This window comes from Hyperoodon ampullatus (genome assembly GCF_949752795.1).
Source record: "Hyperoodon ampullatus genome assembly, chromosome: 10".
Lineage (NCBI taxonomy): Eukaryota > Metazoa > Chordata > Mammalia > Artiodactyla > Ziphiidae > Hyperoodon > Hyperoodon ampullatus.
The window spans coordinates 68493291-68519517 of NC_136923.1; the positions used below are offsets into that span (position 1 = coordinate 68493291).

At 42.0% G+C, this 26227-nt stretch overlaps 1 protein-coding gene across 1 annotated transcript; it reads right to left on the bottom strand.

Annotated features, from left to right (window-relative positions):
- Positions 1 to 14547: 14547 nt before the first annotated feature.
- LOC307058603 (large ribosomal subunit protein eL39-like) lies at positions 14548 to 14703 on the bottom strand (the record flags this gene model as incomplete). The annotated part of the gene is made up of 1 exon (XM_079712131.1): positions 14548 to 14703. One exon carries the CDS (start codon positions 14701 to 14703, stop codon positions 14548 to 14550), a length of 156 nt encoding a protein of 51 aa, XP_079568257.1.
- Positions 14704 to 26227: the final 11524 nt, after the last annotated feature.

Genomic DNA, 26227 nt, shown 5'->3' on the forward strand with positions numbered 1-26227 from the left:
TGCTCTAGAGCCCGTGAGCCACAACTACTGAGCCCACGTGCTGCAACTACTGACGCCCGCGTGCCTAGAGCCTGTGCTCCACAACAAGAGAAGCCACCACAATGAGAAGCCCGCAAACCACAAGGAAGAGTAGCCCCCGCTCGACAAAACTAAAGAAAGCCCGCGTGCAACGAAGACCTAATGCAGCCACAAATAAATTAATTAATTAATTAATTTAAAAAAAAAACCACTTCACCTTTCATTCTCCTTGCCCAGAGGCCCTTCTCCCTCAGTGCCTTTTGTCAGTCCTCCCCATCCTTAACGACTTAGTCACAGTGCCAGATGTTTGCATAGCGCTTTTCAGTCTATAAACCACGTGCAAACACTTAATCTCAGGTGATCCTCACAACTCTTCTCCATTTTTATTGAGGCATAATTGACATACAGCACTGTATAAATTTGTGTACAACATGATGCTTTGACTTACATACCTCATGAAATGATTATCACAATAAGTTTAGTAAACACCATCATCTCATATAAATACAAAATTAAAAAAACAAACTTTCATATATAACGTACAGCAGTGTAAATTATATTTATCATGGTGTGCATTACATCCCTAGTACTTGTGTTATCCTATAACTGGAAGTTTGTACCTTTTGACCACCTTCATCCAACTCCCCCTCCCCACCTCTGGTAACCACAAATCTGATCCTTTTTTCTATGAGTTTGTTCATTTATTTGTTTTTGAAGTATAATTGATCTATATTATATTAGTTCCTGTTATACAACATACTGTTTCAATATTTCTGTACATTTCAAAATGATATAAGTCTAATTACAAGTGTCACCATACAAAGATATTACATAGTTATTGACTATATTCTCCACACTGTACATTTCAGACCCATGGCTTATTTATTTTGCAACTAGAAGTTTGTACCTCTTAATCTCCCTCACCTTTTCCCCCACTTGCCTCCCCTCTAGCAACCACCTATTTGTTCTATCTATAACTCTGTTTCTGTTTTATGTTTGTTCATTTATATTTACTTTAGATTCCACACATAAGTGAAATCATACAGTATTTACCTTTGTCTTTAGATTCCACATATAAGTTAAATCATACAGTATTTGTTTTTGTCGGACTTATTTCACTTAGCATAATACCCTCTAGGTCCACCCATGTTGTTGCAAATGGCAAAATTTTATTCTTTTTCATGGCTAAGTAATATTCATATGTATATGAATATTATACACACACACATACCATCTTCTTTATCCATTCATCTATTGATGGGCACTTAGGTTGCTTCCATATCTTGGCTATTGTAAATAATGCTGCAATGAACATAGGAATGCATATATCTTTTCTAATTAGTGTTCTTGTTTTCTTTGGATAAATACCCAGGAGTGGAAGCTGCATCAAATTCTAGTTCTATATTTTTAATTTTTTGAGAAATCTCCATACCGTTTTCCATAGTGGCTGCACCAATTTACATTCCCACCAATGCATGAGGATCCCCTTCTCTCCACATCCTGTTGTCTTTTTTTTTTTTTTTTTTTTTTTGGCTGCATTGAGTCTTCGTTGCAGTGCATGCGCTTCTCATTGCAGTGGCTTCTCTTGTTGCAGAGCACGGGCTATAGGCGCAGGGGCTTCAGTAGTTGCAGTACGCCGGTTCAGCAGTTGTGGCATGCAGGCCCTAGAGCATGTGGGCTTCAGTAGTTGTGGTTCCCGGGCTCTAGAGCACAGGCTCAGTAGTTGTGGCGCACGGGCTTAGTTGCTCCGCAGCATATGGGGTCTTCCCGGACCAGGGCTCAAACCTGTGTTCCCTGCATTGGCAGGTGGATTCTTAACCATTGCACCACCAGGGAAGTCCCCTGTTGTCTTTTTGATAGCAGCCATTCGATCTTCACAACTCTTCGGCAGGTCTCAAAGGATAAGATTTTTTTTTTTTTTTAATTTTCAAGATCAAGGTCTTGCCCTTTACTTTTTTTTTTAAGATTTATTTATTTATTTTTGGCTGTGTTGGGTCTTCATTGCTGCACTCAGGTTTTTCTCTAGTTGCAGAGAGCAGGGGCTACTCTTCGTCGTGGTGCACAGACTTCTCGTTGAGGTGGCTTCTCTTGCTGTGGAGCACGGGCTCTAGGCGCACGGGCTCAGTAGTTATGGTGCACAGGCTTAGTTGCTCTGCGGCATGTGGGATTTTCCCAGACCAGGGCTCGAACCCGTGTCCCCTGCACTGGTAGGCAGATTCTTAACCACTGTGCCACCAGGGAAGTCCTTGCCCTTTACTTTTATTTTTGCTTTTTTTTCCTAACTTATTTATTTTTTTAACTTTTATTTTATATTGGACTATATCTGGTTTACAATGTTGTGTTAGTTTCAGGTGTACAGCAAAGTGATTCAGTTATACATATATATATATATATATTCTTTTTCAAATTCTTTTCTCACTTCGTTTATTATAGAATATTGAGCAGAGTTCCCTGTGTTATACAGTAGGTCCTTGTTGGTTACAAGGGATACTTTTTTAGTGTTAAAGAGAAAACCACAGGCCCAAAATGGCATCACTTGTGCTAAAGCCCATGATAATAAACTTAGATTTAATACCTGATCTAATTGCAGTTTCCACCTTCCCTTGGTAATGTAATCTCAATCGTCCAGTCTGGAATTTTCTGGTCAGCACCAGTGAGGTAATCTGTCACGTGGACCCTCTCCATCTCCCCCACAACTCCCACAAAGGAAGAAGATGGAATCTGCATGATTGAACCTCACCCTTTCCCCAAAATATGGTGATCCGGCCTAAAGCAATTCTTTCTTTTCTTTTGCTAATAGCTTCCTTGCCCCACCCTTCTCCCGACCACAAAAACCTTCCATTTTGTACAACCCATTAGAGCACCTTTCTGTTTACTAGCTGGAATGCTGCCTGATTCATGAAGATTGAACAAAGCCAATAGATCTTCAAATTTACTTGGTGGAATTTTTGTTTTTTTAACAACAGATAAAGTAACTAACACTTGGGGAAGCAAAGTGACTTGCCTGAATTCTCACAGCTGGGAAGCCAAGTAGTGAAGCAGGGAACCCCATTTTCTAACTGAAAATTCACTGTTCTTTCTGCTTTCCCCTTTCCTTCCTCTAAAGCCCAGCTCAAACCTTATCTTTTCCTTGGAGCCTTCCCAGATTCAGGAGAGTAATTTTGTTCTCCACTCTCTATAGTCCTATATTAACGTATCTGTATCCCAACTCTAATAAATACTAAAGGTTTCCTCAAAATAATCTAGCCAAAATATGCTGAGCTAGCCCTTCATGGACCCAAATGGTGACATTTTACCATGACTCCATTAAGTGTAGTGGACATTTGTCATTCTTTTTGACGACCTAGCTCCTGAATCCCTTTCAAGTATTTCCCACTTCTCACTATCAAAACTGAAAATTACAGGTAGTCTCTTTCCTAGACTCCCTTGCAGCTAGAGAGTGGGCATAAAAACCTAAGTGCCACCAATCACTTTTTCCACCCTGACCCCCTACCTGTGGGTTGGAAATTAGGGTGATCTGATCCTACTCTTGCAGGACTCAGCCTTATTTGCCTCACTCTAAAACTCTGGTGTTGTCAGACCCAGCCCTTGTTTTATTTTATTTATTTTTATTTTTTTATTTTTGGGCCTTGTGGCATGTGGGATCTTAGTTCCCTGACCAGGGATGGAACCCGTGCCCCCTGTAGTGGAAGCAAGGAGTCTTAACCACTGGACCAACAGGAACGACCCTGGCCTTTATTATAAATGTTGACATTTCATTCATCATGGATTTTTTTGCATTAATTTTTATTTTTTTAATATTGCATTAAAATATTACCTTAATTACTGATTTTTTGCCACCTTCATAAATCTTATACCAAGGTGAGTGTCTGGCTCACCTCACCCTACTCCAGGCCCTGGAAAGATCACTCTGAATCCATTCTGGTGAGAGTGGTGGTGGCTCCATATAATGTCTAGAGACCTCCACAGGGGTCTCATTGGCCAGAACTGTATCACATGGCCACCCTTCCTGGGAGAGCATACTCAGCTTTTTATGACCTGTTAGGGAGGCAGGCAAGGAAAAAAGAGGTCAAGAATGTATATTGGCTGATACAGTCAATAATGTTTGCCATTGCAGTATATATTACTTTGCTGTTCTTTTTTAATCTAATTTACTAATCTAAATGGACAGCAGACATATAGCAGGACCCTTATTAATTGACTTCTGGTTATTAATTAATTGACACTGAAACAGAGTCATTCCCTTTGTATTTTCTATTCTATGTTAACTCTGCCTTCTTATAATTTTTTAAAATAAATTTATTTATTTTTGGCTGCAGTGGGTCTTAGTTGCTGCACGTGGGCTTTCTCTAGTTGCGGCGAGCAGGGGCTACTCTTTGTTGCGGCGCACAGGCTTTTCCTTGCAGTGGCCTCTCTTGTTGCAGAGCATGGGCTCTAGGCGCACGGGCTCAGTAGTTGTGGTGCATGGGCTTAGTTGCTCAGCAGCATGTGGGATCTTCCCAGACCAGGGCTCAAACCTGTGTCCCCTGCATTGGCAGGCAGATTCTTAACCACTGAGCCATGAGGGAAGTCTCTGCCTTCTTATAAATACAATATAATTCACCTAATCCAAGCTTCTCAGTTTTATAACAGATTTCTCTAAAAACTCTTGGAATGAACAACCTTATAGGATACTAAGTTATTCTTCATCACCATGGGACTTGAATTACTTGGTTTGAATATTAGCACTTCTTTTGTCTTGCTCCTTTCCCCAGTTTCAGACCCATTAGCCTTTCCCTTCTCTTTAAACTTTGCTCTAAATTGTTCTTTGTCCCAAAGGAATCACCTGCTTCTCCTCCATCAAGCTAACCTGTGATTGCTTCACCAGCTGAAGCTCAGGCTCTTGGCAAAGACCACAGTCCTCTAAAGAACAGGCGTCTTACCCCCTGGTAGTGTGTGTCCAACCCACTGGAGGCCATGACAGCAATTGCATCTGAATATTCCCTCCAATTGAGGGAAGGAACTGTGCTTGGTGCCTGCTAGCCCTGGGCTTCTCAAACTTCAACGTGCAAACAAATCCCCTGGGATTCAGCTAAAATGCAGATTCTGATTCAGAAGGTCTGGGGCTGAGCTGAGATTCTGCATTTCAAAGAAGCTCCCAGGTTATTCTAATGCTGCTGGTCCACATACCTTGGAGTTACAAGCAATTTAAATGTATATCTAAGTGAAAAATATGAAGGGGAAAGTGTCCACAATCCAGCAGCTCTATGTCCCCACCAGGGCAGAGACTGAGGCAAGTGAGGCACCTAGGGCACAGTATTCAAGGAGGCACTCAAGTTCAGGTACGGCCCCTGTGCTTGCATGATCCGGAGAGTGTGTTTTCTTACACTGTGAGTCCTAACTCCTCACTTGCCCACCCTAGTCCCAGCCCCAGCCCTGGTCACTACCAAGTAACATTTTGGTGGGTATCCCTTCAGAGTACTTTCTTATTTTTGTTTAAAACATTATTTTATGTTTTTTTTTAATTTTAGTGAACTCCATTTAGCAACTACATGGCCTCATCTGACTGAAAGTATCATTGTGGATAATAATGTTTATTTGGGAGTATGTTGAGTAGTACATTGAGATTCACAAATTTCGGTAGAATAAATTAACTGCCAAGAGGTTAGTAGTTTTCCTTTTTCTTTGTATCAGTTTCAGGTGTACAGATTACTTTCTAATACACACATAAACACATATGGGATCATACTGTATATGATTATACTGTATGTAATTATACTTACAATATTTCACATGCAGTATTATACTCTTATTATCTGTCCATTTATATCTGTTATGATATTTAAAAATCCTCAAGCTCTGACAGCTTAATACCAATAAATTCATTTAATAATCCTTTTCCTCAGAAATGTGCATAGTTGGGACTTCCCTGGTGGTCCAGTGGTTAAGAATCCACCTTCCAATGCAGGGGACGGGGGTTCAATCCCTGGTCAGAGAACTAAGATCCCACATGCCGTGGGGCAACTAAGCCCATGTGCCGCAACTACTGAGCCTTTGTGCCACAACTAGAGAGCACACCCGCCACAACTACAGAGCCCACGTGCTCTGGAGCCTGTGCGCTGCAATGAAGAGCCCAAGTGCCACAACTAAGACCCGACACAGCCAAAAATAAAGAAAGAAAGAAAGAAATGTGTGTAGTTGCACAAATTGTAAATTAACTATATTTCAATTTTTTTAAATGTGCATAGTTACCTTCTCTGAGTGGAAGAATTATGAGTGGTTATTATTTCTTTCTTATACTTTTCTGTACTTTCCAAATTTTCCGTATTGGACCCACATAACTTTTTTTTTTTTGCGGTATGTGGGCCTCTCACTGTTGTGGCCTCTCCCGTTGCGGAGCACAGGCTCCAGACACGCAGGCTCAGCGGCCATAGGTTCACAGGACCAGCCGCACCGCAGCATGTGGGATCTTCCCGGACCGGGGCACGAACCCGTGTCCCCTGCATCGGCAGGCGGACTCTCAACCACTGCGCCACCAGGGAAGCCCCCCACGTAACTTTTAATTTAGTTTTTATTTTTATCAAAGTAATACACATATGGACTTAAAAAAGACCAAATGATCTACAAGATTTATAATGATAAACAGCAGCTATTTGCCCACCCACTCCCACTGGAGTCAATCAGCAAGCAGCTGTTTTAAATGCTTTTAGTTGTTTCTTCTGCTATTTATCTCCTTGTTTCTAAATAATATTGCTTTTTTTCAAATTTTCAATTTTAGATATTTTTTAACTTCCTCAGTGAAGATGAGGATTTGACTTACTTACACCACAACTTCCATATAACTTCTTCCACCACTGTCATTTTCCTTAAACCGATATTCAGCATTTATTCTCCAAAGAAGATATACAGAGGGCCAACAGGCACATGAAAAGATGCTCAACATTGCTAATTATTAGAGAAATGCAAATCAAAACTACAATGAGGTATCACCTCACATCAGGCAGAATGGCCATCATCAAAAAGTCTACAAAATAATAAATGCTGGAGAGGATGTGGAGAAAAGGGAACCCTCTTACACTGTTGGTGGGAATGTAAATTGGTGCAGCCATTATGGAGAACAGTATGGAGTTTCCTTAAAAAACTAAAAACAGAGTTACCACATGATCCTGCAATGCCACTCCTGGGCATGTATCTGGAAAAGACAAAAACTATAATTCGAAAAGATGCCTACACCCCAGTTGATAGCAGCACTGCTTACAATAGCCAAGACATGAAAGCAACCTAAGTGTCCATTGACAGATGAATAAATAAAGAAGATGTGGTAAATATATACAATGGAATATTACTCAGCCATAAAAAGGAAATAGTGCCATTTGAAGCAACATGGTTGGACCTAGAGATTATCATACCAAGTGAAGTAAGTCAGGCAAAGACAAATATCATATGATATCACTTACTTATATGTGGAATCTTAAAAAATGATACAAATGAACTTATTTACAAAACAGAAACAGACTCACAGATATAGAAAACAAATTTATGGTTACCAAAGAGGAAAGAGGAGGAACAAATTAGGAGCTTGGGATTAACAGATACACACTACTATATATAAAATAGATAAACAGCAAGGATCTACTGTGTAGCACAGGGAACTATATCCAATATCTTGTAATAACCTATAATGGAAAAGGATCTGAAAAAGAATATATATGTATTTCTTATATATGTATATATGTAAAACTTTGCTATACACCTGAAACTAACACATTGTTAATCAGCTATACTTCGATAAAAAAAATTTTTTTAATTCAGTGTTTATAACTGAACCAAATGAGGCAGAATAATTACTCTGTCTTCTATGCCACTTTTTGTTGTCTCTGGAGTTAACAATTGCTTCAATTTTTTCCCTTGCATAGTTCTATTTTAAAGTATCTATCACTGACTTATCTGCAAGCTCTCTGCCAAACTGGAAAGCTTGTATCAGATTATAGTCAAACAGCTCCATTTTTTTCTCTAGGGTCATCCTTCCTAGAGCCCTCTGTATTAATCAGGCTTCTCCAGAGAAACAGAAGCAATAGGGTAAAGAGAGAAAGAGACAGGTTTGTTTTAAGGATTGTGGGGGCTGGCAAATTCTAAATCTGTAGGGCAGGCTGGAAACTCAGGCAAGAGGTTATGTTGTAGTCTTAAGTCTGAAATCCACAGGGTAGCCCAGTAGGCTGGAAACTCAGGCAAGAGGTGATGTTGTAGTCTTAAGTCTGAAATCCACAGGGTAGCCCAGTAGGCTGGAAACTCAGGTAAGAGGTGATGTTGTAGTCTTAAGTCTGAAATCCACAGGGTAGCCCAGTAGGCTGGAAACTCAGGCAAGAGGTGATGTTGTAGTCTTAAGTCTGAAATCCACAGGGTAGCCCAGTAGGCTGGAAACTCAGGCAGGATTTCTATGTCGTCATCTTGATGCAAAATTCCTTCTTCCTTTGGAAACCTTAGCCTTTGCCCATAAGGCTTTCAACTGACTGAATGAGACCCACCTACATTATGGAGGGTAATCTGCTTAACTTAACAGTTATTATAAATGTTAATAATATTTAAAATATACGTTCACGGCAACATCTAGACTAGTGTTTGACCAAACTGGGCATCATAACCTAGCCAAATTGACACATAAAATTAACCATCACACCCTCCATTATCCTAAGTAATTTCTCTCCCATCATGTTTATTTTTTTCTCTTTGGTGTTTCCTTCCCACTTAATTTCATGCCCTTCTCTTTAAATTTCAACCATAGCAATAGTTAATATTTCCCAGGCAAATTAAGACAACCCATCAAAGAACTGGTGCTAAGGTAGACGGAGTGGGCGGGAGAGTCAGTGGGTACCTCCTCCACCCCCATCCAGCTGCCTTCTCATCTCCGTGTCTTTCTCACTGACCCAGGAGAGCACGAGGGGACAGCATATACTATGGGGTAACTGCCAATAACGAAGCTGGTCAGGAGAAAAAGAATTTATTTGCAGCTGCAATTCTTCAGGGAAGCATTAGTATAATCAGCTGGCCCTGCAATAACCACCTGACTGGTCATTTTTATCTTAATGCTTAGGCCGCAAACCTGAAAACTCAAAGAAAGAGCTAAATGTAAAAGCAGCTTTTCATATTGTTTCTTGATTTCAGACTTACAGACATGCCAACACATAGTACAATGATAGTTTTGATCATATGATTTTGCCTGCTTATAGTCTTTCTTTAAACTAAATGCTTAATGATGAGGCCAAAATAATTGAGAAGTCTTAAGAAATACAGATCTTAAATTAATTTTTTCCAAGTGACTCTGTGTGTGTGTGTGTGTGTGTCATGATGAGTCAATGTTTCTTTGGGAATTGAGGGTGGAAAATCTCAAAAACAAATGCAGGATGTGAAGTGGGGCAGGTCTAGCACCCAAATAATGCATAAACTTTTCCTACCTGCCTGTTTGGGAGTGAAAACATTAGGAGGGAGGGAATTAAACAAACCTTTTGCAGCAAGGAGAGAAAGAGAACTATAATTTCTGAACAAAAAGAGTGACAGAAACAAATTTCCCAAAGCAAAAATAAATCTGACCTGTGTGCTTAGACGGGAAATTTCCTGTAAAACAAGGGAGTTTCTGAGGCTCCCACTGTTGAAAGGTTTTTTTTTTCAATTGGTGGGGTGGAGAGTTGCATGAATCACAAGACTCTCAGGCTCCCTTAGGAATGTGTTCAATCTTCCCATGTTTGCAGAAGCCCCTGAACTGTCCTAACTGCCAAATGACAGCTGATCTCATGTATTCCCTAAAAATAGAGGTATGTGAATCCCACTTGTTCTAAGCAAAGGTAATAGGACACACTAAAGTGTTCCATATGCATAAGTTTGGCAAATGCTAGGTTAAGTAAAATTAAGTGTTTCTTTTTTTCACTTTTTTTTGGCTGCGCCACACGGCTTGGGCTTGCAGGATCTCAGTTCCCCAACCAGGGAGTGAACCCGGCCACGGCAGTGAAAATGCCAAGTCCTAACACGTGGACCGCCAGGGAATTCCTTATTTGAGTTTCTTTATTGCAGGATTTCTTTTTTTTATTATTATTAGTTTCTGCTTTATAACAAAGTGAATCATTCATACATATACATCTGTTCCCATATCCCTTCCCTCTTGCGTCTCCCTCCCTCCCACCCTCCCTATCCCACCCCTCCAGGCGGTCACAAAGCACTGAGCTGATCTCCCTGTGCTATGCGGCTGCTTCCCACTAGCTATCTACCTTATGTTTGGTACTGTATATATGTCCATGCCTCTCTCTCGCTTCGTCACAGCTTACCCTTCCCCCTCCCCATATCCTCAAGTCCATTCTCAAGTAGGTCTGTGTCTTTATTCCTGTTTTACCCCTAGGTTCTTCATGGCATTTTTTTTTCTTAAATTCCATGTATATGTGTTAGCATACGGTATTTGTCTTTCTCTTTCTGACTTACTTCACTCTGTATGACAGACTCTAGGTCTATCCACCTCATTACAAATAGCTCAGTTTCGTTTCTTTTTATGGCTGAGTAATATTCCATTGTATATATGTGCCACATCTTCTTTATCCATTCATCCGATGATGGACACTTAGGTTGTTTCCATCTCCGGGCTATTGTGAATAGAGCTGCAATGAACATTTTGGTACATGTCTCTTTTTGAATTATGGTTTTCTCAGGGTATATGCCTAGTAGTGGGATTGCTGGGTCATATGGTAGTTCTATTTGTAGTTTTTTAAGGAACCTCCATACTGTTCTCCATAGTGGCTGTACCAATTCACATTCCCACCAGCAGTGCAAGAGTGTTCCCTTTTCTCCACACCCTCTCCAGCATTTATTGTTTCTAGATTTTTTGATGATGGCCATTCTGACTGGTGTGAGATGATATCTCATTGTAGTTTTGATTTGCATTTCTCTAATGATTAATGATGTTGAGCATTCTTTCATGTGTTTGTTGGCAGTCTGAATATCTTCTTTGGAGAAATGTCTATTTAAGTCTTCTGCCCATTTTTGGATTGGGTTGTTTGTTTTTTTGCTATTGAGCTGCATGAGCTGCTTATAAATTCTGGAGATTAATCCTTTGTCAGTTGCTTCATTTGCAAATATTTTCTCCCATTCTGAGGGTTGTCTTTGGTCTTGTTTATGGTTTCCTTTGCTGTGCAAAAGCTTTGAAGTTTCATTAAGTCCCATTTGTTTATTTTTGTTTTTATTTCCATTTCTCTAGGAGGTGGGTCAAAAAGGATCCTGCTGTGATTTATGTCAGAGTGTTCTGCCTATGTTTTCCTCTAAGAGTTTGATAGTTTCTGGCCTTACATTTAGGTCTTCAATCCATTTTGAGCTTATTTTTGTGTATGGTGTTAGGGAATGATCTAATCTCATACTTTTACATGTCCCTGTCCAGTTTTCCCAGCACCACTTATTGAAGAGGCTGTCCTTTCTCCACTGTACATTCCTGCCTCCTTTATCAAAGATAAGTTGACCATATGTGCGTGGGTTTATCTCTGGGCTTTCTATCCTGTTCCATTGATCTATCTTTCTGTTTTTGTGCCAGTACCACACTGTCTTGATTACTGTAGCTTTGTAGTATAGTCTGAAGTCAGGGAGCCTGATTCCTCCAGCTCCGTTTTTCGTTCTCAAGATTGCTTTGGCTATTCAGGGTCTTTTGTTTTTCCAAACAAATTTTGAAATTTTTTGTTCTAGTTCTGTGAAAAGTGCCAGTGGTAGTTTGATAGGGATTGCATTGAATCTGTAGATTGCTATGGGTAGTAGAGTCATTTTCACAATATTGATTCTTCCAATCCAGGAACATGGTATATCTCTCCATCTATTTGTATCATCTTTAATTTCTTTCATCAGTGTCTTATAATTTTCTATTGCAGGATTTCTTAGGTCCTTTAACACCATTGTGATTCTCCATTGGGAACGTTTATTGTACAGGATACCCCAAATTCATTTGAGATGTTTCATGGAGCACTAATTAACATTTCCCTAAACTAGTGGTCTGAAGAACACAGATCTAAATAGTCATCATCAGGGTGTGTGTGTGTGTGTGTGTGTGTGTGTGTGTGTGTGTGTGTGTGGTCGTAGGAGACAGGGGCCAAGAAGATCACTTGCTAGTTCTTGTTGTAACTTCAGGTCAAAGGAGCAAAAGGTGACCCAACAGTCCATAGCCATTTCCTGGCCTTGAAAAATGATCTCATAAATTCCCCTTTAGTTCTAAATTGCTAACAACTGTTTCAGACTCCAGTCATATCAGAGAACCTAGAGATCACTTCGTCTAATCCTTCCATATTACAGATGTGAAAACTGGCCTAAGGAGAGGAATTAAGTTGCCCGGAGTCACAGGTGAATTAAATTGCAAAGTTCGGTTAGAACCAGCTTACCTGTCTTCCTGTCCATTGATCTTTGTCCTGCTCTGTGGTGCCTCTTCATATGACTGAATCCACAAACTAGCAAGGGGCTGTTACTGCATGATTTTGACAAATCTGTCTATAATCAAAAACAAGATCTGAGGCCAGCTAATGGCCCATGTTATCTCAAACAAATCTCAATATGACAAAATAACTCCGACTGTCATGGGCATTTGAAGCAGCAGGATTTGACCTGTGGTTTCAACACCAGATTCTTAATTTATTTCTGAACCCATAGCATCATAATGTCTTCCTTGAAAACTGAATTGTAAGTCACGTAGATGTCAATGGCCCATCCCTCTTTTAAATAGGTTTGTATTGTTCAAAAAAATAGTTCAAGGATTATAAAGGGTTCAAAGTGAAAAATCTCATTCCTACCCGTCTCCCACCCTCCCATTTCTCACCTCCCCTCTCCATATAGTTAGCCATTGGTATTAGTGTTTTGTGTATGCTTTCTTCATATCTTCATGCAGATATGGATAGAGAGACTATTTTTTCTCCCTTATTTACACAAAATGGCGTTATCTCTTTGTTAGGCACAACTCTTCCCCTTTAGCCTTAGTCTCCTCATTTAGAAAAAAGAGGATTGGGGCTTCCCTGGTGGCGCAGTGGTTAAGAATCCGCCTGCCAATGCAGGGGACATGGGTCGGAACCCTGGTCCGGGAAGATCCTACATGCCTCGGAGCAACTAAGCCCGTGCACCACAACTACAGAGCCTGCGCTCTAGAGCCTGTGAGCCACAACTACTGAGCCCATGTGCCACAATTACTGAAGCCCACACACCTAGAGCCCATGATCTACAACAAGAAAAGCCACCACAATGAGAAGCCCACACATCACAACTAGAGAAAGCCCGCGCACAGCAACAAAGACCCAATGCAGCCAAAAATAAATAAATTTATTAAAAAAAAAAATCCCACTTGGTCATGGTATATAATCCTTAAAAAAAAAAAAAAGAAAGAAGAGGATTGTATCAACTCTCTCCAGGGTCCCTTCTCTCTGACATTCTCAGACGCTGGGAATGCTTCTGAGCATTGACACTTGACAATGTTTGGCCTTTTGGAAAGTCACACTTGCATGGCTGGTTTTGTTGGTGACCTCAAATTTATGGCACTTAGGTGTGGCTTTCAGACTCTGGTATTTCATGCTTTAAGAAAATCCAATACACAAATATCAACATTTCCAAAGCAAATTAGGGAATGACTTTGTATTACAAACGAACCTCGCACAATGATTCACCAAAGGCATCTTTTATGTATTTACATATATTTATTAAATAAATAATACTTGGTACAACATTCGAAAGGGTGTGCAATGCAAACTCTCTGCCTTGATACCAGGTCACTGAGCTCGCCTCCCCATGGGCCACCTTTGTCACCAGTTTCTTGTTTTCTTCCGTATTCTTTGTATATGCAGACATATCCGTAAAGGTCCTCTTCTGAGAAGAGCACTCTAAACGCACGGCTTTGCACTTTGTACTTTTCACCGAAAATTCTTGCACATCAGGACAAGTAGAACTGCCTCATTCTTTTTTTAAGGGTTGTATAATTTTCAGTGATGGATATACCAAAATAAATTAATCTAAAAGGGGTCGTTAGGGAATTCCCTGGCGGTCCAGTGGTTAGGACTTGGCACTTTCATTGCCGGGGCCTGGGTTCAATCCCTGGTGGAGGAACTAAGATCCTATAATAATAATATTATAATAATAATAATGATGATGATGAAAGGGGTCATTCTTTTTTAACAGTGAACTCCATTCGTCCATGCATAACCTGATTTAATCCCTAAAGTCCTGTTTTCAGTTGCACTCTATTATAGGAACGAGATTCTCTCAGGGTGTTTCCATTTCTGTGCAAACAGAGCAGGCATCAGTGCCTACGGACAAACTTGTGCCAAACAGAAGCTCACAGTTTTCACCTCCTAAATCTTTTTTTTTTTTCCAACAGACGTTCTCACGTATTTATTTCTGAGCCAACCTACTAGTGCAGAAACATAGAAACAAAGAGAAAAATCATTTTCCCAATAAAACACATCCAGCTATCCAGATAGTGATGTTTTCAGAGTGATATGGTAAGAAGCAAGTGACTTGATACAGAATAAATATGTGTGCCATCTCATGTGCGATTCCTTATAGAGCCAGCTTGATTCTTCTCCAACGTCTCCTCTTGGAGTTATATCTGATTTTATTACCAGTTTTCATCCGAATCCACTGGGGAATGGGACGATTCTGCTTTTGTTTCTTAGCCAGGAATTGCTTGATCCTGAATGTCTTGTGAGAAGCCATGGTGAAGAACAGAGTCCTCACCTCCTAAATCTTAAAGTTGAATTTCAGACTGCTTCAAGATCCTCAAAGCTTGGGGCTTCCCTGGTGGCACAGTGGTTGAGAGTCTGCCTGCCGATGCAGGCGGACACGGGTTCGTGCCGCGGTCTGGGAAGATCCCACATGCCATGGAGTGGCTAGGCCCGTGAGCCATGGCCGCTGAGCCTGCGCATCCAGACCCTGTGCTCCACAACGGGAGAGGCCACAACAGTGAGAGGCCCGCGTACGGCAGAAAAAAAAAGATCCTCAAAGCTTAATCTCTCTCTTTTTTTTTTTTGGCTGTGCCACGTGGCGTGCAGGATCTTAGTTTCCTGACCAGGAATTGAACCCAGGCCCCACTGCAGTGGAAGTGTGGAGTCCTAACCACTGGACTGCCAGGGAACTCCCCTCAAAGCTTAATCTTCCTAATTTTTAGAATAAGTTTTTCCCTCTCCTAATTTTTACAATAAGCTCCTTTCTCTCTCTTTCTCCACCTGCTCCTCATTACTGAAGCTGAACAAACTAATGTAGCATTTTTATTTAAGGACCGAGATTTTGACACCTGCCTCATTCTCTGAGGCTCTGGTGACCACTAGCAGCTCTTAGCCCTGGCAGTCCCCAGCTCTGCCCTCATAACAAGAAAACTTCTCTACAGTCATACTCACTCAGTTAATATATGATTGATTGGTTGGTTGAATGACATAATCAGGCACTATATTCTCAATAAATAGTAGTATTATGATTATATCCTCTGTTTTTTTTTTGTGCCCCAACTCAAAGAAAGAAGACATGACATCCATGAATATTTTATAGTCCTAATCCTAGCTGACCTCTTATTTCACTTCAAATACTCACTTCTCTTAGTTCTGTGACATGACATTCTCCTGCTTTTCTTCCTACCTTCTGAGTTTCCTTTGCTGATTCTTCTTCCTCTACTGGGCCTTTCCCCCAGGTTGGGCTCTTTGTCCTCTTCTTTCTCGCTGAGGCATGTCAATGACTCCTGGGACTCCAGAGACAAACACTATGTTCTGATGAACCCCAGATGGATGTTTTCAGCCCATATCCCTCTCTGAGCTCCAGACCCATGAATCCAACTGCCTCCCTGTCATCTCTTCCTGAACTGACTGAGATGAAGCCTCTGCCACCTAGAGGAATGAGAGCTCAAAACAGAAATAAAGGTACCGGGATGTAAGGTTTTGCTGGCACGTCGGGAATTTGTACCAACTCTACTAGCTATTTCAGATCTCGTCTATCTTTTTCAATTCTTTGATTTTACTAACCCTTCCCATCCACTGACCCACCCCAATTAGCAGATCCTACCTCCTCCCGCATCACAGAGGCCATTAGAGAGCTCCCTCACCTCTGCCACCAAATCTACGATTTCTCCAGCCTTTTCTCCTCCTATTTAGGCCAATTTCCTACCTGAGCTTTGGCTCGTGTCACTTCCTAGTTCCCCAGGGGTCTTTTGCTAATGAGAGTCCCCCCTCTCCATCCTCTCTTCTTTACCTGCTCTCTACTTGCTGCTTCCTATCAATGTTTACACAGGTTCAAAGGTTCCCCAACCTAAAAGCCTCTTCCTTTGACTCCCTATTCAGCTCCTACTAATGCCCTTTACCATTCCCTTCACAGCCAAATTTCATGAAGATTTGTCTGTTTATTTCTACCATCTTTATTTCTACACCTCCCACATCTCAGCCTCCTGCAATTTTTTTTTCTTCCCACAATCTGCTGAAACTATTCTTGACAGAGTCAACACAATGTCTTCCGTATTCTTTAATCCAACGGTCCTCATGTTGCTTTGACTTTTCTGCAGCATCTGCTGCTATTGAGCAGTCCCTTCTCCTTTCCTTGCTCTTTGCCTCATGACACTGTTTCATAAGTGGTTCTGGGTGGCTCACTGGGTAATTGCCAGCCCAGGGACTGTATTTTCTTTCTACCTTCACAAACACCTAGTTACCTCTATCTCACCCTTCGGGTCTCGGCTCAGGGTGCCCTTCCCTCTCTGCACAGACCAGTCCACACAGCTTCCTGTGCTTTGCCTGACTAGCAATTATCACAGATTACAATTAGATGTGTAGGGTCACTCTACACCCCCAGATTTTCCTCTGAGTCTTATCTAATTTCCAGGGACTCTGGTGGTGACAGGACACGGGGGAGAGTGGCTTTCTGCTCCTGAATAACACCTGTTATGCTGGCCAAGCTGAAGTGTACCGAGAGGTCACAGTCCTCATGAATGCTAGTTTAAAGGGATCTGAATGCTTCCCTTCATCCTCCTCACAAATTAAAAATTTTTTCCCTATGTTTTTCCAGACTTTGTCCAAAGTGATCATTAGGAATGATTAAAGCAGCAGTCTCTGAGGGTGGCCTGATAGTGGCCACATAGCCTCTTTGTATGAAATTTTGCCTAGCAACCACCGAAGGCACAAAAACAGTTATCAGGGCGCTCCCCTCATCCTGGTTCCTAACTCCACCCCAGAAGGCCTGGTCCAGTTACGGGGGCACAGCACTGGGCCTTGTGTGGAATGCACAAGCTCCCCAGCCACACTCTCCTCAAGTCTGGGAACATTGATCTCATCTAGAGGTCCAGTAGACTCTTGCAGACCTTCAGTGTTGTCTCTGTACATGAGTCCTTTCTGCTTCCCAAAGCCAGAAAAAGACTCCTCTTTCATATTGGTCCACCCTTCCTTGAGTTGAGACAACAAAAATTTAGTTCACCAAATGGGGGTAAAGGCCATGGAGAAAAGAAAATCCTGTGGACAAAAGCCACCAGTTAATATTCCAAAGTAGCCTCCTGACATAGTACTGCGGATCAGAATAGAGGGAAATAGGGGTTTGGAGGCAACAGATGAATCCAGAAGTGCCTGATGCTCTTAGTAGATAAATAGATATGGCAGAAGGAAAGAAATCGTTCTGCCAGTGAGTAGAAAAAGAAGGGCTGTTTCATCTTCAGCTTTACACAGAGGAATTTCTGGGGAAAAATGGGAAGAGTTTGTGATTGCTGAATTACAAAGGGTATGAGTCATTTGTAAATATTAAGAAAAATAAAACATGTGCTTATGCCTAAATATAGCTAGCAAGAAACTTAATAATCACCCACATAACTCCCCTTAATTATCGAATTAATCTAATTACTTCCTACCATCTTTTGACCCTTCTCTTCCCACACATCCCCACTTATTATTTTTTACCTAAATGACACAACAGTCACCCGAAACAAAAAACCCACAGATAACCAAGGGAAGCCACACATTTGAGAAAGACTCCCATTATATTTTCATGTCACTCTGTATTAACATACCTCCTTTTTTTAGAATCTCAAACTCTGAGAGGAGAATATAAGAGGTAAGTGGAAGGCAAAGTGACCTCATGCGTTTCTGCAAATACTGTTGGTTCTCCAAGGGGCAGGAAGCTGACTCCAGAGGCCTTTTGCTTTTTGATAATCCCTCAGGACACAGCAGAACAACAAGCATAAAATGTCTAAATACAGGTGACTAAAACTTGACTCTACCAGGATGCAGTTTGTCCAGGTGCCTCCTCTCTCAACGCCAAAATGCACCTTGAATGCCCTTTTTTGGTTTATTGAGAAAGATCTTAAACAGTTAAATATTTTTTCTTCTTAGTGACATCCACACAGTGGAAATCTGGCCTTTGGGGGCCCCTGCAGCTGACTTTCTCCCATGACACTCTCTCTATATCTGCCTTTGTTTTTGAATGCTCTGCTTTCTTATTCTCACTTATACTTCTCTTTGGATAGAGAGCTTGGAGAAACCAAAATAATTGGACTCCAGGGAGAGCTGAGTTACAGAGCTGAGGTGTAAATGAACTGACAAAATACTTTTTTCTCCATATCGTGTTTTTATTTCAAAACCTTGTTTAAAAACTGGTTTCTAATTGAAGTATTCTATTTTTTAATTATTATTATTGCTATTAACAATTACTTATTGAGTACCTACTTAGTGAACATTGTACTAGGCTCTTCAGCTAGGTTCTTTCAGCTGATCATCTGGCATCCATGAGAAATAGGAATTGCTACACCTATTTCAGAGATTAGAAAACCGAGTGTCAGAAAGAAAGGGCTAGGGACTTTCCTGGTGGCACAGTGATTAAGAATCCGCCTGCCAGTGCAGGGGACATGGGTTCGAGCCCTGGTCCGGGAAGATCCCACATGCCGCAGAGCAACTAAGCCCATGCGCCACAACTACTGAAGCCCGCGTGCCTAGAGCCCATGCTCTGCAACACGAGAAGCCACCACACCACAATGAAGAGTAGCCCCTGCTTACCGCAACTAGAGAAAGCCCACGCACAGCAATGAATACCCAATGCAGCCAAAAAATAAATAAATGTTTAAAAATTTTGTAAACAAGAAAAGAAATAAAGGGCTAATAAAGGGCAGACAGAGGCAAATAAGCAGAAAGCTAAGGAAGCTTAAGCCACAGGGCCCCTCTCTTACATGGGCCCCTTTCAAGGCGCGGCACTTAATTCTGAATACATGAGCTCTATTCTTCTCCTTAGGAAGAGCTTTCAAAATTGCATAAAGCGTCAGTTCCCACAAAGTCTGGATCTGTCCCTGGTGTGGAGCCAGTATGTGAACTCAGAATTATCTGACTTGGAAGTCTATGCTCTTCACACAGAACTATTGTTCATTATGAAATATTAGTCAGAAAATATAACTTCTGCTCCCTAAATCTGCTGTAACCTTGAACACTCCACTAATCTTAATAGAGCACTCTGTTCAAATACCACTTGAATCACTCCTTTGGAGAATCAGAGACATCTATCAGCAGATACTCACTTACCACCATGTGGCAGGTGGGATGAGAGAGGCCCTGTAAGAGAGTAGTTCAAAGGACTGTCTTTGAAGCTGGCTCCCTGGGTTAGAATCCTGGTTCTCCCACTTTATCCCTACCTGTGTGTGCTTAGGCAAGTTATTTAACCTCTCTGTGCCAGAATTTCCTCTTCTGAAAAATGGGTACAATAACAGTTTCTACCTCATAGGAGTTTGTGTGTGTGTGTACATATATTAAACAAATTAAAAGGGTTTTTCAAACTGCAGGTCAAGACTCATCAGTTGGTCATGAAATCAAATTAATGGGTTAACTGCATTTTTTAAAAAAATGAAATAGAATCAGAATACAATCTAACAGAAGATATCAGAATGCACTGCACAGAGTCAGGGTAGGTAATTATTTTCTGAAATCTTTGGCTTCCATTGTGTATGTATGAGTGTGCTGCATTGCTTTGTAAAATGTATTTCTTATGGTGAGTCACCACCCAAAAGGTTTGAAAACCTGAGTGAATACAGGCAAAGCAATTAGAAGTATACGAGGCAGGCTTCCCTGGTTGCGCAGTGGTTGAGAATCCGCCTGCCAATGCAGGGGACACGGGTTCAAGCCCTGGTCCGGGAAGATCCCACATGCCGCGGAGCAGCTAAGCCCGTGCGCCACAACTGCTGAGCCTGTTCTCTAGAGCCCACGAGCCACAACCACTGAGCCCGTGTGCTGCAACTACTGAAGCCCGCATACCTAGAGCCTGTGCTCCACAACAAGAGAAGCCACCACAATGAGAAGCCTGCACACCACAACGAAGAGTAGCCCCTGCTCGCTGCCATTAGAGAAAGCCCTTGCGCAGCAACGAAGAACCAACACAGCCAAAAACATAAATTAATTAATTTAAAAAAAAAAGAAGTATACACGGCTTCAAGCCCTGGGAATAATTCTCTATGCCTCTCAGTTCTGTCATTTGGATTTGAAGCTCCATCCTCCGAGCCATCCTTCCTTATTCATGAAAGGTGCCCATGTTTACAGCTAAGTAGTTTTATCAGCCTGCTTCCTGTCTGTAGAATTTTGGGGGTACAACTTCTTTCATTCTGCTGGTATAAAATTCTCAAGAGTCTTGTGGGCCTCCTGTGCATGTCATGGGAATTCACTCCAGTAGACAAGAGGCTCTTCCTCTTACCTTTCCTGGATAATTTCATCTCTATTTTTTTCTTTTGTTGAGATGGCTGATGGGATCTGTGAGTAGCATCCTTAATCTCTTCAAAGAGCCTTTTTGGTCTACTACGAAGAAAGCTGCTGTGAACATTCATGTATAAGTCTTTGTATGGACATATGCTTTCACTTCTCTTAGGTAACTATCCTGGACTGAAATGGCTGAGTCATGTGGTGGGTATATGTTTAATTTTTTTTTCTTTAAATTAATTAATTTATTTTTTGGCTGCGTTGGGTCTTCCTTGCCGTGTGCGGCTTTCTCTAGGTGAGGCAAGCAGGGGCCACTCTTTGTTGTGGTGTGTGGGCCTCTCATTGTGGTGACTTCTCTTGTTGCAGAGCATGGGCTATAGAGAGCATGGGCTTCAGTAGTTGCGGCGTGTGGGCTCAGTAGTTGTGGTGCACGGGCTTAGTTGCTCTGCGGCATGTGGGATCTTCCCGGACCAGGGCTTGAACCCCTGTCCCTTGCATTGGCAGGCCAATTCTTAACCACTGCGCCACCAGGGAAGTCCCTGTTTAACTTTTAAAGAAATCTCTAAACTGTTTTCCAAAGTGGTTGTACATTTTACATTCCCACCAGCATTGTATGAGAGTTACAACTACTTCATATCCTCACCAACATTTAGTATGGACAGGCTTTTATTTATTTTTTTTTTTGCGGTACGCGGGCCTCTCACTGCTGTGGCCTCTCCCGTTGCGGAGCACAGGCTCCGGACGCGCAGGCTCAGCGGCCATGGCTCACGGGCCCAGCCGCTCCACGGCATGTGGGATCTTCCCGGACCGGGGCATGAACCCGCGTCCCCTGCATCGGCAGGCGGACTCTCAACCACTGTGCCACCAGGGAAGCCCTACCTAATGATTTTAACAGCAGTTCACAATATTTGCTTGAATCAAATTCATTAGAGCTTGCAAAATGCTGATTTATTATTTCTGCATTGATTAGCTGGCATTCTTTAGTAAAATAGACCTTTCTCTCATAAACTGAGATTATGTAGTTACCCTAAATATAGTGCCCATTAGAAAGGAGGTTAAATGTTTAATTCCTTCCCTTTAATTGCCAGTTTTCAAAACAAAGAGTTATTTTAATCCTTACATATCTTTTTGATTCAAGTAGGTCATTCTTGTTTTCCTATTTTGCAATATGAAAGATATGACTATGAGACTCAAAAGAGCTTAAGAAAATTGCTTAAGGTCTCAATCTCAGCCAACAATCAAAAATCCTGATAAGAGTTTGCTTCTAAAATAAAAGTCTTGGTTGCCAAGGTACTTTGAAGACTCATCACAGTATGCCTGTACTGGGGGCCTGCTTCCTAGTAACGTGCTCAGATTTACTGAGAAACAACTCATCTCCCCGTCATTAACTCCTTCCCTGACAGCAGGGTCATTACCCTGAGTGTCTCACAGGCTGTTGTGCTGCCTTTCCCAGCACCTGCTGGCGTGAGGTGGAAGCTGAACACTGTGGCACAACAGGCCTGGAATACTTTCCTTTGCCAGGAAAGACCCTTCACTGACTTCTGTCTGAGCAGGCTGCTTTTCTTTCAGAAATTAGAATTCATTAGGGCTGACCTCCTGGGCTCTTCTCCGAGCAAGGATGGGGCAGAAAGTAGCAAGTGGCAGAAAAGCCAGGAATCTGAAAGTGGGTTTAGAAGGTGGAGTCACTAAGGGACACAGAAGTTAAGGGGTAGATGGAGTGATTGATGTTCAGCTGGAAGGCTCTGGAACAGAGGTAGCAGTTGCTAAACTGTTCAAATACATCTGTGTTCTTCCATAAATAGCTGGTGCTCTGTGAACTCCCCACCCATACCCCAGTGCCTGTCTTCTTCCCACCTTGGCACCCAGTCTCTTCGCTCATCACCCTCCCATAACTGTTTTGATTAGCTAGGGTCCAGGCTGAACTATGGTTAAATATTTTGAATAACTGCCCTGGGTGTGGACACAAAATGGATTGGAATTCTCACTGGTGTGACCTGGCACCTATACTCTTAACTTGAACACGAACATGGTGTTGTCAACCATTGTTGAGACAGCCTAGATGCTGCCTACCCTTGGGGTCATGCACTCGTGGGTACTGGGTTGTGAGTTCACATGTATTTCTTACTCTTGGGATCAAAAGCTTGAAAAACCCAAACTAGGGCATACCAGGCAAAGGAGGCTGAATGCAGAGGTACACAGCTTGTTTCCGTAAAGGAAAGACAAGATGACTAGGCGGTAGGCCAGGCCGGAATGAAGGCTGTGCGACTCATGGTGAATCAAGAGTGGCCGGGAAGCAGTGAGAGTCAGATGTGGGGCACAGGATGGAAAGATAGTGAATTGGAGCTCTGAAGTACATTGGGGATAAAAGAAGGAAGCATGTGTACTGGATGTATGGTTCAGGCATGAAGGAATAATCACCCCACCAAAGATAAAGCAAAGAACTTAAGTCCTGAAAGTAGAGGAGGTTCCTCATGGACAGACACATACAGGGAGCCAGGAAGAGACCAGGAAGGAATTCTAAGGGCTCCCTGCATTAGTAGGCAGTGGAGAAAGAAGCAGTCTGAAGGGCACTGAGAAGGAGGAACCAGAGAGCTGGGAACTTGCAAAACTGGGAGGAGACAGAAATGCAAGAGTAAGGGCTTAACAGGCTGAAATATAATAGGTCAAGTAACATAAAGGCCTCCAGATCCCTGGGGGTGCCTCAGAAGTAGAATGGGCCTATGGTTAGTATCCTGACTGCAGGGGCAAGCCTGGCTTGGTAATTCTGAACTCTAGGACCTTGGGCAAGTGACTTAAATTCTTGTGACTCAGTTTTTTCATCTATAAAATGGAGATAATAAGGGGAATTCCCTGGCAGTCAAGTGGTTAGGACTCGATGCTTTCACTGCCTTGGCCCGGATTCAATCCCTGGTCAGGGAACTGAGATCCCTCAAGCCATGTGGTGTGGCCAAGAAAAAAAAAAGAAAACATAAAATAGATATAATAAGAACATCTACCTCAGAGAGTTTCAAAAATTAGATGAGAGAGAGAGAGATACTCTCTGAACCGGGTTTAAAATGTTATTCATGCAACATATAAGCATATGCTAAATTATGATAACTATGGTACCAGCTACCTAAAATTTTTTATACTTTCTGGGCTTGAGTTTATACACCTTGCATTGGTGTATAAACTCTAGAAACTCAGGAAAGAGGAAAGAGAGAAAGACAGCCATGAAGGAGCTGAATAAAGACAAATCTCTTTCTAATCACAGAATTAAGCACACATTAAATAGGGAATTTCCTGGTGGTTCAGTGGTTAGGACTCGGCGCTTCCACTGCTGTGGCCCAAGTTCAATCCCTGGTCAGGGAACTAAGATCCCACAAGCTGTGCAGTGTGGCCAAAAAAAAAAAAAAAGCACACATTAGAAATTGTGACATTGGCACCTCCACTCTGCCCTCTTCAGTTGCTTTTTTTGGTTGTTTTTGAGACTAAACTTGCTTCCCTGTATTTGTGACTTTCAGAGCACAAGCCAGGGTCACTAAAATAAAGATTTCTCACCCCCTAGCTGCACAAGCAATATTTTTATTCTGACCTGGATACTTTTCCAGACTTCTTTGTGGGCCGGAGAACCAAATAAGGTAATACACTGAGGCAGGCATGGAAGTTCAGGCGCCACCGAGGGGGGAAGAGGGTGGAGCTGAAATCAGAAAAGGAGGCTCAGGAACTGAGCTGACTCAGGAGGCCGGGTGCAGCGAGGAAGGACCACTGTTCACGTGACACTTTGCTCCTTAGGGTTCCCGGAGGAACGTGGGGAGCTGAAAAAAACACACACACCCAGAGACGTCAAAGGCAGTCTTTCCAAATGGCTAAAATTTCTGAGCATTACTGCTTTCCACTCAAGATATCACCAGGCTTCAGAGCCAGACTTGGGGTTTGAATCCCATCTCCATCCCTTACAAGCTGTGTGACCTCGGGCAACTTACTTAACCTCTCTGTATCCCAGTTTCCACTTACTTTAAATGCTATAATAGGGCTTCCCTGGTGGCGCAGTGGTTAATCATCCACCTGCCAATGCAGGGGACACAGGTTCGATCCCTGGTCTGGGAAGATCCCACATGCCTTGGAGCAACTAAGCCTGTGCGCCACAACTACTGAGCCTGTGCTCTAGAGCCCATGAGCCATAATTACCGAGCCAGTGTGCGGCAACTACCGAAGCCTGCATGCCTAGAGCCCGTGCTCAGCAACAGAAGCCACCGCAATGGTAAAGCCCACCTGCCACAACGAAGAGTAGCCCCCGCTCGCTGCAACTAGAGAAAGCCCGCGCACAGCAATGAAGACCCAACGTAGGCAAAAATAAATAAATAAATAAAATAAATTTCTAATAAATAAATAAATAAGTGGTACAATAGGGAAATTCCCTGGCGGTCCAGTGGTTAAGATTCATGCTTCCACTGCAGGGGGTGAGGGTTTGATCCCTGGTCAGGGCACAACCCTCATGCCACACGGTGCGGCCAAAAAAAAAAAAAAAAATCTAAATGCTACAATTACATTTTATAAATCGGTAAATTCCAGAGAAAACTACAGGGTGAAAATTATTGTGTGTGCTGTCGGGGGAGCTGCTGCTGCATGTGGAGAAAGGTATTTGGTGGGGGAGCGGGCGGTGCCAGGGAAATAGAATTACTCACATGCTCTCAGCTAACTCACAAACTTCAGTTGTCATGTGACATATCCCCAGACTAGGAGAAATTAGATAATCAACTGATGAGTATTGGAAAGTAATTATGGACCAATTTAAAATGAAAGTTTTAAACCCAAGTTATTTTGGCTCTTCAGTAAAAAGAACTTTCATTAATTTTCATTAAATGTAATTATAAAAAATTAGACCATACAGAGAAATAAATAGCCAAAGAAAGAGAAATCTTCATCTTACCACCTAGAGGTAAATGCTATTATTCTGGTATATAAGCTTTCCTACTATTTCTCTGAGTCTATATGTGTGTGTGTGTGTGTGTGTGTGTGTGCGTGCACACGTGTATGTGTATATAGGGCATATGCACACACGTGTAATACTTATATATTTGAAAAATAAATCATACCTGCATTGTTCTGTAACCTGCGTGGCTTTCTGTGGGGGTTATTTGGTGGTGGTTGTGCAGGGAGAGTGTTAAGAATAGTCGTGAATCCTCTTTAAGTCCACTAAGTGGCCACCAGCCTTCCCAGTTTCCTTACACACATAATTCCTCTTTGCTGATTCAGTGTTTCCCAACCTTTTTGATTCTGTAACACACTTTAAGAGGACTAAACTTTCCCAGGACACAGCATGGTGAATGAGAGGAAGTATAACCTGAATAGAGCCATAAACTATAACCTGAAATGAACAGGTTATAGTTCATAAATGAACAGATTATAACTTCATTTGCTGGCCCTGCCCCTTAAAGTTTAAAACAAAAACAAACAATGAAAGCTCATGAAGCAAGCTACAGAATTTTATCTGGAGAATAAAGCTTTCTCTGGATGTATTTGTAATTTAAATTCTGAAATATGTGGCAAGCAATCAGCAGCAATCTAGA